This window comes from Primulina eburnea, chromosome 6, assembly GCF_022965805.1.
Source record: "Primulina eburnea isolate SZY01 chromosome 6, ASM2296580v1, whole genome shotgun sequence".
Classification (NCBI taxonomy): Eukaryota; Viridiplantae; Streptophyta; class Magnoliopsida; order Lamiales; family Gesneriaceae; genus Primulina; species Primulina eburnea.
The window spans coordinates 20,331,607-20,345,470 of NC_133106.1; the positions used below are offsets into that span (position 1 = coordinate 20,331,607).

Here is a 13,864-nt window from a genome sequence, read left to right on the forward strand (position 1 = left end):
TGTTAAATTTAATATAAGTTATGTGTCACGGATAGATTATTGTTCTTCGGTATTAAAGTTCAATTCAGATTATTTTTATTTTTCAATTTATATAAAATTACAGCCTCACCATTTCTTTATTAAGTTGATAACAGAAATATAACAATGTTTAAAAATATTAGCAATACTTACAATAACAAACGTTGAGAAAAAAATATGAAATGGAAATACGCGCCCGTTTATCAAAATTCCCCATTATCAATGAATGAAATCATAACGTTAAATTCCCGATTTTTAGCAAAACCCATTATGGAGAATCTGTCTGTATATATACACACATTCATATTCATACGACGGTATGTATACACAGTAAGAGCCAGTCTTCTATCACATCCTGTAATACCGACGCAGTACCAAACAAAAACACAAAGCTTGCGGCTGTGGAAATGACCCACCACTGATAAAGAGGGTTTAGAATTTTGAAGACTACAGTGTGTGTGACTAAAAGGTGAGAGAAAGGCAATGGGTTGAAGTGAAAATCTCGCAGCTGTAGCTGGGCGGCTTTCGCAACAACAGCTGCTGATCAAAACTCCATTTTTCTTAATTTCATTTTGTGAGTTTAATCTTGGGTGGCAGCGCGATTTTCTAGTTTGCTACGAAGTGTTTGAAAATTTTAAATTCTTTGAAGTTTTGTGGAAGGCCCATTTGCTGAGGATTTAGCATTTTGAAGTTTCCATTGGCTAGAGTTTCTTGATATGGAGTTCTTGAACTTTTTGATGATTTTGATGATGCGGGTTTGTGTAAATATTGTTGTTCGACTGTTCTTCGTCAGAATAAGTTCCTTTGTGAAGTTGTTGACCTAAGTTGTCAGTAAAGATTCTTCATTTTTCTTCAGTTTCTGAAGAGTTTCAATGCGATGAAAAGCTATGTTCTTCGTTGAATTGTATTTGAAAAGTGAATTTTGAATAGCTTTATTCAATATGCTCAGATTTCAATAAATCTGAAAGTTATTGAGATGCTTTATCTGTGAATAAATGTCAATATTAGTTTATAAACTCGTTCTCTAGTGATGAAAATTTATATTTGCCGGACTTATCACTGGGTATTGTATTTTTTGTATATCTCCATGATCAGTTTGTTTTGGCGAACAAATTAGTTGACTGAGTTTCTTTTCCTCCTTTTGGCCCTTTAAAGAGAGACAACAAACTTTTCCTTTTCCAATTTATGGTTGGATTGAGTCTCAATTTTATTTTATTGATTAATTACCTAAATCTGGGTTAATTTATGTTTCTGTAAGTTCATTTAAAGTATACTGATTATTTTCTTTTAATTGAGGGACTCATTCTTAATATCTAGTCTTAAAGTTATTTTGGATGATTTAGTTGTGAGTGTAAAATGTGATTCTATAGTAAAATATTTGGGAGATCTAAGTCGTGGATTTTAATGCATTGCTCCAACCACAAGTTTCTTTCACCGTGGTTATTTTCTTGGATGGAGACCTAATTAAAGTTAGTTTGCTATGTGTTCTTTGGTTCAGGTTTCCTTTTGTTATTCCCTAAAAGTTCGTCTTCGTCTTCTACCAGCTTCTAACACCGTTTCTGATTTAGCAGGTTGCATCAAATTCATATTTCTTGGAAGAATTTGTTTCATCTGTCATATCATATATCAGTAATCAAGATATGAAAGCTTATTTCTTGACATGCTAAAGACGCTTCATGTTGCTTTGACCAGTTTTTGACAAACATCAAGGAGAGTTGTATTTCTATCTGTTTCTGGAGTTATGGCAACCCTATCACATTCTGAGTCTAGGCGCTTGTATTCTTGGTGGTGGGACAGCCACATTAGCCCAAAAAACTCAAAATGGCTCCAAGAAAATCTCACAGGTGATACGGCTTTCTCATTTGGTCTCTTTAGTTCCATCTTTGACAATGCTTCGTGATAACAGAAAAATTTAAGCTGATATTTGAACGTGTTGCATTCTTTGTTCTGACGCACGTACAAAATTATTTTCATCATGGGGTGAATTTTGAAGTAATAGAAACATGGTGAAAAAGCCAACTAGTCAACACAATGCTATATCAGGGGTTACTTGATTCTACCATGAAGTCCTATATCTAAGACACAATTTACTCGGTAAAATATCTTGGGATTATAGGAAATCTCTCTTGCAACTAAATCATCATTGCGAAAAATGTGTCATAATATTAGTAGTATCCAATATAGTTCGAGAACAAATTATTTGATTGCTAACCTGGGGGAAATGCCTTCAAGAAATCTTAATGTCATTCTAGATTTATATTGCTTTTGAATCTATGCTGAATTTCTTCTTTTTTAACCATAAACAACTTGTTAATTGCCTAAACGGAAAAATCTTTACGACTGCATTGCCAAATCTCGTCCCTTAATTTTGTTTGTCTGACAACTAATATTGTCTACAGATATGGACGGCAAAGTTAAATCAATGATCAAGCTTATCGAAGAAGATGCAGATTCATTTGCACGAAGGGCTGAAATGTACTACAAGAAAAGGCCCTGAGTTGATGAAATTGGTCGAGGAGTTCTACCGGGCTTATCGTGCGCTGGCCGAAAGATATAATTATGCGACTGGGGAACTTCATCAGGCCCATTGCACCATAGCAGAGGCTTTATCTGAAGAACTACCTTTTGAACTGGCTGAAGATTCACCTTCTAAAATTTCGATCAAAGATGTGGAACCTCATACACCAGAAAATAGACTTCTTTTTCGTGAAGGATCAGTACGAAAATGTCCAAAAGGGGAAAAAGGGAGAGAAGAGAACTTTCGAGATGAAGTGCTCAAATTGTCTAATGAAAATCATATTCTTAAAGATGAGGTTTTTCATGAGACAGGAAGAGCAGAAAAAGCCGATAGTGAAGTTCAAGACTTGAAAAAAAATCTCGCTAATGTGCAAGTTGAAAAGGATGCGATCCTCTTACTGTATCAGCAGTGCCTAAAAAGGCTATCTGATATAGAGGAAGAGCTTAATAATGCACAAAAAGATGTTAGGAGGCTGGATGACGAATCAAGTAAATCTGAAATAGAGGTTCAAACGTTGAAAGAAGCCCTACTTCATTTAGAGGGTGAAAAAGTTTCTGCTTTGGTCAAACATACTGAGTATTTGCAGAAGATATCAAATCTGGAGGCTATGGTTTCTCTGGTCGAAGAAGATAGGAAGGGGCTTGATGAGAGAGCAATCGAAGCACAAAGCGAAGCTCAATCTTTGAAAGATGAAATACTGAGACTAAATATTGCAAATACAGCTGCAGTTGATCAGTACAAGCAGTGTCTTGTAAAAATATTAGATTTAGAGAAGGTAATATCTGCTATGGAAGATGAGGCCAAACTGCTAAACATGCATGCAAAAAGATCTGAAGCTGCAGTCATGGAACTTCAAAAGGCTCTTGCTCAGCTGAACAAGGAGAAAGAAGCTTCGACTCTCGAGTACAAGTGCTGCTTGGAGAAAATAAACCAGCTTGAGAAAGATTTATCTATGGCTGAAGTGAATCTAAAGCACCTTGAAAATGAAGTCCTGATTGGAAATGCTAAATTCCGAAATGTGGAAGATAATTGCGTACTTTTGGAGGTATCAAATCAATCACTGAGAGTTGAGGCAGAGAATCTGGTCAAGAAGATTGCCATGAAAGATCAAGAACTTTCAACGAAGGGGAGAGCAGTTGGAGAAGCTCGAGAATCGTTTACAAGAAGAGAACACCCATTGCCAACAAGTTGAAGCCATGCTCAAGAATCTGCAAATTTTGAATTCTCAATCTAAAGATGATAATAAAGCTCTGCAACTGGAGTTAAAAAATGTTCTTGAAATGCTCAAGGAATTGGAAATCTGTAAGAATGGCTTAGAAGTTGAGATTCAGCAGGTTAGGGATGACAATGGTAGTTTGAGTCAATCAAACTTGTCATCAAATGTCAAAATGGAGAATATGGAAAATCAGATCATCAGCCTGAGAGAGTTGAAGCTGAAGCTTGAAAAGGAAGTTTCACTACAAATGGGCTCTAGTAAATCCCTTCAGCAGGAGATAATATCTTTGAAAGAGGAAATTAAAGAATTGAATAGTAGCTATATGGCTTTAATTGAGCAAGTAAAAGCAGCAGGTCTGAACCCAGCATGTGTTGGAGCTTCATTGAAGAACTTAGAGGATGAGAACATGAGGCTGAGACATATTTGTGACAAGGGTATCAACGAGAAAGAAATTTTGTTGAAGAAGTTGGAAAACATGGAAGACCTTTTGAAGAAAAAATCTGTCGATGAAAGCTCCTTGTCGGACTTGAATGGAGAAAAGACCATATTTATTATGGAGAAAGCTTCTCTTCTCTCTCAGTTACATGCTGTGACAGAGACTATGCATAGGCTACTGGAGAAAAATGCTGTTCTGGAGAATTCTCTATCTGCTGCAAAAGTTGAACTCGGAGGTTTGAGGGAGAAATCGAAGGGTTTGGAAGAGGTCTGTGAACTGCTTAAAAGCGAAAGATCTTATCTTCTAACCGAAAGGGGTACCTTGTTACTTAAGTTGGAAACTGTTGAGAGGAAATTAGGAAGCCTGGAGAACAGATTTTTCAGGTTGGAAGAAGAATATGCGGACTTAGAGAAAGAGAAGAAAGTTGTAAACTCTCAGGTGGAAGAATTCAAAGTGTCCTTGGGTGTGGAGAAGCAAGAGCGAGTGAGCACCCAGATTCGAAGTGAGATCTTATTTGTTGGACTACAAAGCCAGATTCATCTCCTGAAAGAAGAAAATGAATGGAAGAAGAATGATTATGCAGAGGAACTTGAAAGAGCTCAAAAATCACAGTTTGAGATATCCGTTTTGCAGAAATTTATTAAGGATATGGAAGAAAAAAATTATTCGCTCATTATCGAGTGTCAGAAACATGTAGAGGCTTCCAAATTAGCAGAGAAAGTGATCTCTGAGCTGGAGAGTGAAAGCCTTGAGCAACATGTGGAAACTGAGCTCCTCCTTGATGAAATCAAAAGATTAAGGTTGGATATATATCGAGTGTTTAGGGCTGTCGAAACTGGTATGGATTGTGCTCTTGATGGAAAGATTGCAAATGAACAAACTTTCGTAAATCACGTCATGGGAAATATCGAAGATATGAAACGTTCCATCTCCAAATATGAGGATGATAAGCAGCAGCTCTTGGTTGAGAACTCAGTCCTCGTTACTGTACTCGAGCAGTTGGAATCTGAAGGCATGGAAATTGAGTCACAGAAGATATATTTTGAGAATGAGTTGAAATTCATGCCTAAGAATCATACCATACATAAATCTGAAAAAGACAAAATTCTCGAGATGAACAAACAACTGAAATTGGATTTGAGTGAGGGCCATCAGCGTGCTGCTAAACTTGAGGCTGAATTGGTGAGTCTTTGTGTCAAGCAGGCTGATTTGCAAAAATCTTACAGCACATTACAAGAAACATATGCTATAGTGACGGAGGAAAACATGTTTTTGCGGAAGAAATTTTCTGATTTAAAGGATGAGAAATGGCACACAGATCAGCAAAATGATGCTGCTGTCCTAGATTTCTCGCCCACTGTTAATAAATCTGCAATTCTACGGAGCTTTGGGCCAGAGAAAATGATGGAATTAAAGACTATTCTTGAAGATCTGAACAGACAGCATGATGCTAATTGTACCCTTGAAAAAGAAATGACTGTTTTGAGAGGGCAGCTGGAGTTGCAAAAGGTGGGAAATTTGGAACTTACTGGTGCTGTTCAGAATTTGGAAATGGAGATTCAAGGGATCAGAGAATACAATGTTCAGATGAAAAGGGGTATGATAAACGGTAAAGAAAGTTTAATTCAAACAGAAGCTAAGCTCTTGGATGCCGAAGCGAAGCTTGAAGCTGCTGAAAATTTGAACTTGACCCTGTGCAAAATGGTGGAAAAATTGAAATCTGACATCCAAGGATCACTGCAGACAAGACAAGATGGAGGAAAGAGCATACTCCAACTGTCTGAGAACAATATTGTTCAAAAGAAGGAAATCGAGAGCCTTAATTCAGTTAATACAGACTTAGAGTCAGAAATCCAGGACATGAATGATGAGTTTGAACTCTGGGAGGCTGAAGCTTCTGCATTTTATTTTGACCTTCAACTCTGTTCTATTCATGAAGTTATGTTTCAAAATAAAGTCCAGGAGCTTACGGGAGTGTGTCGAAGTTTACAGAGTGAAAGTGCGGCAAAAACCTTTGAGAACGAACAGATGAAAGGGAAGATATTTTTGATGGAGAGTGAAATTGGAGGGTTAAAATCCGAATTAAATGCATATGGTCCGGTCATTGCTTCTCTAAAAGATGATATAGCATTTCTTGAACACAATGCACTTCTTCATTCAAAGCTTAAAGCAACACTAACTGAAGAGCCAGAGGTAATGTCCATCATTTAAGTTTCTTCAACTTATAATTTAATGTCTTCGAAGTTTCTAAATATCTTTTGAACTCTCTTCATTATGTTTAGTTTCTTCTTTTTTTTTTTTGCAGTTTCTGGAAGTTGATGCTCATCCCAGAAGAAATATCTCGAAGAAAACTCATGTTGACTCCCTCCTTGGCTTGAAGAAATTGCAGGGAAGAATAAAAACAGTTAGAAAGTTGATGGAGGAAACGAAAAATCCCATTTTTCAGGGAAGATCAATATCTGATACCAAACAAGAAGTTCCTGTGAAAGAGGTTGAGGACTTGAAACGGCATCGTTTCTTTGGTCGTGATAGACGCAAGTTGCAGAAGATAAAAAATAAAGCCTCTAAAGTTTGGAATGGAATGCTAATGAAAGATATTCCTGTCGACCAAGTTCCCCACGCAAAAAGAGGTGATTCTGGGGCAGATGATCAGGTTCTTGATCTTTGTGAAACTTCTGAAAATGGGAAGAGAGATCAAACAATCGGAGGGTCGCGTAAAGTGTCTTATCCGATGGTGGAGAAGGATAAAGTTTTCAATAATTCTGAAAATGGAAAGCATAAAGCTGATACTCCCTTTACCGACTCGGATGTGGAGAAAGAGTTAGGAGTGAATAAGTTGCCGGCGTCAGCAAGAAATATGGCATTCTTTCCAGAAGTGAACGACAGAAACAATCCACGATAGACTCGCCTTGAATGCCTATAAACTCGAGATTCTTCAGACAACAGCGCAGAACTTGAGAACCAAATTGGCGATGAACCAACACAGCAGAAAGGCCAAGAATGTCGATTTTGAAACAATTCACGGACAGTTGCTTGTGGCTGAGGAAACTGTTTTACACTTAATGGAGTGGAACCTGATAATGGCAGAAAATATCGAGGAGACCCCTTGTCAAGATGAAGTTTCATCACCAAACGGATCCAAGATTATGCAGAGAACAAAAATCACAGAACAGGCCAGAAAATGGTCTGAGAAGATTGACCGGTTGCAGCTAGAGCTTCAGAAAATTCAATATATTTTACTGAAATTCGAGGATGAGAAGAAAAACAATGGGAGAAGCAAGTTCTTCAAGAGCAAAACTGTGATCCTGCGGGACTTCATGTATAATGGAAGGAAGAAGAGTGGGAAGCGTAAGAAGAGTCCTCTCTGTGGATGCTTAAAGCCATTAAGTAGCATTAATAGGAGAAGCTCCTAATTTGGATTTATTAGTATTGTAATTTGTGTGTTAGGATCTTGTGTTCAAATTCTTAGCTGTATAGAACTGATTTCATTAGTGTAGGGGAACTGTAAGAACTAGTTTTTATAAAATTAACGTCAGTCTTTGATAATGTCTTTGATGCTTCCTTTCGAATTTTCGCAACGATTAAGACATTAAATTATTGCTGATTACAAGCCTTGTTTTTTAAATTACTCACAAGGCTCAAATGATAAGTTAAAAATCTGGATATCGATTCTTGGTTATCTTTCTTATATATTTTTTAAAGATATCTCAAAAAAAAAAATAAAATATAAAGGATAATATTGTAATTTTAATTTATTGATTTGATAAATAATTAATTATTTGATGGATGCAAAATATTTAATCAATGTACGAAATTGCTACCAAACCTTTGATTGAATTAGATTATTTAAACTTTTCCGTTACAGTTAATAAGTTTGTTATTATAATTGTTTAATGTATTTAGAATTATTGATTAGAATGAAGCAATTAGTTAGCACTGTGAATGTTTTTTCATCGCAATTTCGTGATTGCATTTGTTCCCGAGTGGGTCTTATATGAGACCGTCTCACGGATACTAATCTGTGAGACGTGTCAACCCTACCCATATTCACAATAAAAAGTAACACTCTTAGCATAAAAAATTATATTTTTTCATGGATGATCCTAAATAAGAGATCCGTCTCACAAATTCGACCCGTGAGATCGTCTCACACAAGTTTTTTGTCTTTGTTCCCTTAATGAAAGGGAACGTGAGGGAACAAGTGCAAAATAACGTACTTGAGAAAGAGACGTGAAAATTAATTCATTACTCTCATGAGATTATTTTACGACTCAATTTTGTGAGAATAATTTTCAATCCGACTGAGTTCATAAAAAATATTATTTTTGTTTTAAAGTATTCTTTTTATAAAATACAGATCGAATCAACCCGTCTCAAGAATATACATATGGGAGAATATCAAAAAAATTAAATATTCCATATTATTTTTATCACCGTTCTTTTAAAAGCGCTAAAAAGAAAATTGGATTTTTTTTTTGTGATTCTTTTCACTATTTTTAAAATCTTACTAAATAACTCTAATGTGAAATTTATGATCTTCTTGAATAATTTTTTGATGATTTATGATATTTTACTTAATTTTTTGTTTTATAGAATCTCAAGTGAAATTTATGATATTTGTTGGATCAAAGATTGTAGTGTTAAAACAAATTTTAAATCAAATCTTAAGTAACCAAGCCCACAAGCTAAACTGAATTAATTAAATTGGACTAAGTTGAACAGAACTGAATCAGACCTAAATTTAAATGTATATTAACAGTTTTATCAGTTTATCAGCTATCTTTATTCAGTTTCAAATACATCAGTTAACACCAGAGAGCTAAACTGATCTTTTGGGTTATTTTTTCCATACCTTGCTGACACAGCTAGTATCAACAACATTACAATTTGTACGGATGTCAGGTTCAGACAAACTTGGGTACGTCTCACTTTCAGTTTATCATCCAGTTAACATCGCCAAGCCATTATTTGATTTGTTTTAATATGTCAGTTTGGCTTCTCAAAAGGTATAAGATTGCCAAAGAAATTTGAGAAAAATTGATTCAGCTGCGCGAAGGTAACGAACAGACCAATGAAAACAAACTTTTTGTGGACATACAGAGGTTTGACAATATCAAGATGAAACCTGGATAATCAATGTCTGACTTTGATGATAGAGTCTGTGAAATCGTGATTGAACTCAGTGCACTCAGAAAAATGTACAACAATCGAGAAATGATCTTGAAGGTAATGAGAGGACTCCCCAAAGAATGAGTTGTCAAAACTATAGCAATCCGTGAATCCAAATATTTGAGCTAGATGGAACTTCATGACTTGTTTACGAACTTAAAAGCTTATGAATTCTGAATTTCAAACCAGATAGGATGATTAGTATACCTCTCAATCGACTAAAGTTCTAACTGCTGTGAAACTGGAACCATCAGCCTCACATGAAAAATCAGCTAAACAATCGAGCAATGATGACTTATCATTGTTTGTTAAATTTTTTGGAATATTCCTAAGGAAGAATCAAGGATCCCACTGAAGATCTTACCAAAAGGAGTCAACTGATGACTCTAATTCATGTTTCATCTGCGGCAAGATTGAACACTTCATAGCAGACTGCCGTAAACCAAGGATGGATGACAAGAGGTCATATGAGAGGGACAAAAGATATTTTGACAGAAGGAGATCCAATGATGATAAGAAATCTTTCGAAAAGATGCATGACCAAAAGGTGTTGGTGGCCGAGAAAAAAAAGTCAAATTGGGCCGACTCAGATTCTGAGTCATCTGAATCAGAATAGTCGAGTAGTTCCAGTGAAATGAAGAAGTGAAGTGCTTGTTGGCCAATGATATTGAGCTGGAATCTATCAGTGACCTGTTAGTTGATTTTTCACAAGAGAAACTTTTCAATATAATTTATGACATGTTCAATGAGTACCAAAGACTTTCTCAATCATTCAAAGAAGTTAAAGCAAAGCAAATTGATTTGCTAGATAACAAAAATGAAACTGACTGGGAACAGTCTAGTGAAATATTGAGTCTAAAAGCAGATATTGCTAAATTAAAAACTGAGAATGAAAGATTACTGGATGAGAACCAAAAGTTAAAATACAAGAATAAGAAGCTAACTGAACTAGTTTCATCATGGAACAAGTATTTAGTTACCCTAACTGAATGTAAGAGTTGCAAAAACATATTGGAAACAAAACTGGTTTCGGTTTCAACAATAATGAAAGTATTCCTGACAAAAGTACTCTCCCGAAACTGGATGTGTGCAAAGGAAAATATATTTATTTTGTTAAATCCAGTCTGGTATATGAACATCAAGAACCCATTTCTCTAGTTGGAAAACCTATTGAAAATATGAGTAAAGGCAGAAAGTTCGGTGTTGGTCACGTGTCTTAGAGTTCTGATACTATGCCAAACTGGAAGCCTAACCAAACCATTTTAGCTAGGCATAAATCGATGAAAGACAACCAGTTTAACAGTAAGCCTATTCAGTAAAGATATAGATTGACCAATGAAGTTGGAAATGATAAACGACATATGGTTTCTACTGCAGATAGAACACACTGCACACATTCATATGCACAACTTATTTGTAACATAGCAAGTAGTCGGTCAATTAAACTTATCCAAGTTTGGGTTTCAAAAGGACTAAACTCATCTGGACCCAAGTAGGTAAGAGTACCAAGAGTTATTCTTTATTTGTGATTGCAGGGCACATGAATTGAACTATCAAGAAGTCAGTTTGGTACTTGGTTAGTGGATGTTCAAGGCACATGATTGATGAAGCTAAACTGCTGTAAGGACCGTGTATTGTATTATCGTAAATCTTATATGATTATCGATAATTAATGAAATTGTCATGTGATTATGTATTTGATGTATATCATGACAATGGAATTGAGAAAATGAATATTGAATATGAATTGACGTTGTAAGAGCTCGATTGGAGAGGCCGGACGCCAATTTTAGTACAAACTTAAAATTTGTACAGAACATGTGGCGCCCGGGCGGTAGAAAATGGCCGCCCGAGCGCCAAGGTATGCAGTGTGAGTGTTCGGGCAGAATGTCCCGCGCCCGAGCGGTAATTTTTGACCGCCCGAGCGCGGCACATATATGACTCGGGGACAGAATGTCTCGCGCTCGGGCGCGAGAATTCTACCGCCCGAGCGCGAGAGAAATGAGGATAAGAATAACTTTTTTTCTCTTTCTTTCCTCAATTCTTAAACGATAACTTTCGAGAAAATTGAGAGAATTCGAATTTCTTTCGTTCAAATCGACTTCAAGACGCTGTCTAAACGCGAAACAAATTATATATTTGTGATCGTCGCGTCGAGGGCTTCTGACTGAAGTAATTTTCTTCTAGTTCCAGCAGCTTGAAATATCAAAGTGCTGGAATAGCATGTATTTGAAGTTGAATTCCTGATATGTAGTAGAATAACCGACAAGAAACTTGTATTCAAAGTCGGAATTGAATTATGTTATGATTTGAATTCGATATGAATTTTTGAAGTTTCAAATGATATTTGAAACTCATATTAATGATTTTGGAGTATGTTATTGATTGGAATGAATATGTTATTGATGTAGATAAAGTATTATACTGATATCTTCAAGCTGCATCAATTGGAAACGAAGAATTGAGGTATGTTACGACCGGGTAACATACGACAGGTATCTGTATTATATGATATATGTCGGTTTGATTGGATTGATTGGATTGGAATACGTGTCTATGTGCCTATTTGATGATTTTATGTGGCATACATGACATTGAGATTTGAGATATCGATGTATAAAATAAATGTTTTGTTAACACACATCATTTTATGCATACATCGATACATGACATGCACGTTGAGCTATGATCCTTGGATACCTTGATATGATTGGATTGGATTCCGGGGTTTGTGAACACAAATGCTATGTTGGTATTACATGACCCGTAAAACATAGACATTTGTGGCCCCATATGATTGGATATGAAATGTGGGATTGATGGCGCTTCTTCGACGCTATCATACGTGTATTCCCATATCGGCCGGTGTGCCAGCTCGAGCATTGATTTGATTTGATAGCGATTCGATTGATTCTGACATGTGCTCAGTGGATGGGCATTTGACCTGATACCTCCACGACATACATGCATTGCATACCATATATCATTGTTTAGATATCTGTGGTATATATGATTGGTTGTTCCATACGGAGCTTTGCTCACCCCCAAGGGGGGCTGTTGTTGTCTTTGTGTGTGGACAATGGCAGGTACTCCAGGTTATCAGGAGACCGGAGATGGTACTTCTGGAGGGAGCCACAGCTTGGGCTGAGGTTTTATGTTTATGTCTTGTTCCCAGTATATATGTATATGTATCTATATACCGGGGCATGTCCCGAGGATATGAGTTGTTTGTATGTGATTGGTTTTGATTATGTGTGGGCGTGTTTTATGATTTGAATTTAGATACTATTTTTAGTATTTAAATATCAGAAGAGATATTTTGGGCTCATTGTAAAGAAATTTTAAACTCGTTTTCCGCTGTGATTACTTAACCCTAATCAAATTGTGTTGTAATAACGATTAGGAGCTAAGGGCCCCACACGAGATGGTATCATTTCTCCCCCTCTTAAAAGATTTCGTCCTCGAAATCTCAAACATCACTATATACATAACATTGGTAAACATACATATGTCACCAGTTATAGTACATATCAAAACTAAAATCAGTAAATGGATCAGTATACATCGAATACAATGGAACAGATTGACTAGTATCAAATAAATGCGGATATGAATCTCGCATTTTGCTTTCCAACTCCCACGTCGACTCTTCTACACCATGCCGTGTCCATTGTACTCGAACTAGAGGAATCGATTTGTTTCTCAATATCTTTTCCTTTCGATCCATAATACGAACAGGTTGTTCGACATAGGAAAGAGAAGGATCCAGTTCAACCTCATCAGGTGCAAGTACATGTGATGGATCAGGTTCATATTTTCTTAACATAGAAACATGAAACACATCGTGAATAGCAGATAGAGCTGGTGGCAATGCCAATCGATACACAAGATCACCAACTCGATCCAGAATCTCGTATGGACCAACATATCGAGGAGATAATTTCCCTCGCATGCCGAATCGAACAGTGCCTCTAAAGGGAGATATTTTCAAGAACACTTTGTCACCTTTCTGGAATTCCAAGGGTCGTCTTCGTTTGTTCGCATAACTGGTTTGACGATCCTGAGCAGCTTTCATCCGCTGCCGAATCAACTGAACCTTATCGTTCATTTCCTGTATCATTTCAGGTCCAGTCAATTGTCTTTCACCAATTTCATCCCAGAATAACGGTGATCTACATCGTCTCCCATGTAGAGCTTCAAACGGTGCCATACCGATACTCGTCTGAAAGCTATTATTATACGAAAATTCAACCAATGGTAAGGCATCTTGCCATCCCATTCTGAAGTCCATCACAATTGCACGCAACATATCCTCTAAAGTCTGAATCGTACGCTCCGTCTGGCCATCAGTTTGAGGATGGTAAGCAGTACTCATAGCCAAACGCGTACCCATCGCTTCCTGAAAACTACCCCAAAATTTAGAAGCAAATCTCGGATCACGATCAGATACAATCGAGACGTGGCACACCATGCAGTCTCACAATATTCTCAATGTATAAACAGGCCA

The 13,864-nt window shown here is 36.6% G+C and overlaps 1 protein-coding gene and 1 pseudogene across 1 annotated transcript; both read left to right on the top strand.

Moving 5' to 3' along the window:
- The first annotated feature begins 313 nt into the window (after positions 1–313).
- On the top strand, positions 314–3,728 carry LOC140833855 (protein NETWORKED 1A-like; annotated as a pseudogene).
- A 4-nt stretch (positions 3,729–3,732) lies between these two features.
- LOC140833854 (protein NETWORKED 1A-like) lies at positions 3,733–7,736 on the top strand. Its single transcript, XM_073198312.1, has 2 exons — positions 3,733–6,381; positions 6,494–7,736. The coding sequence occupies exons 1-2, from the start codon at positions 3,733–3,735 to the stop codon at positions 7,088–7,090; spliced, it is 3,246 nt and encodes a 1,081-aa protein (XP_073054413.1). The 3' UTR covers positions 7,091–7,736.
- The last annotated feature ends 6,128 nt before the right edge of the window (positions 7,737–13,864 follow it).

Coding starts and splice junctions, on each gene's coding strand:
- LOC140833854 (XM_073198312.1), top strand. CDS start 3,733: ATGCTCAAGAATCTGCAAATTTTGAATTCTCAATCTAAAGATGATAAT. Junction 6,382..6,493: donor CACTAACTGAAGAGCCAGAG/GTAATGTCCATC, acceptor TTTTTTTTGCAG/TTTCTGGAAGTTGATGCTCA.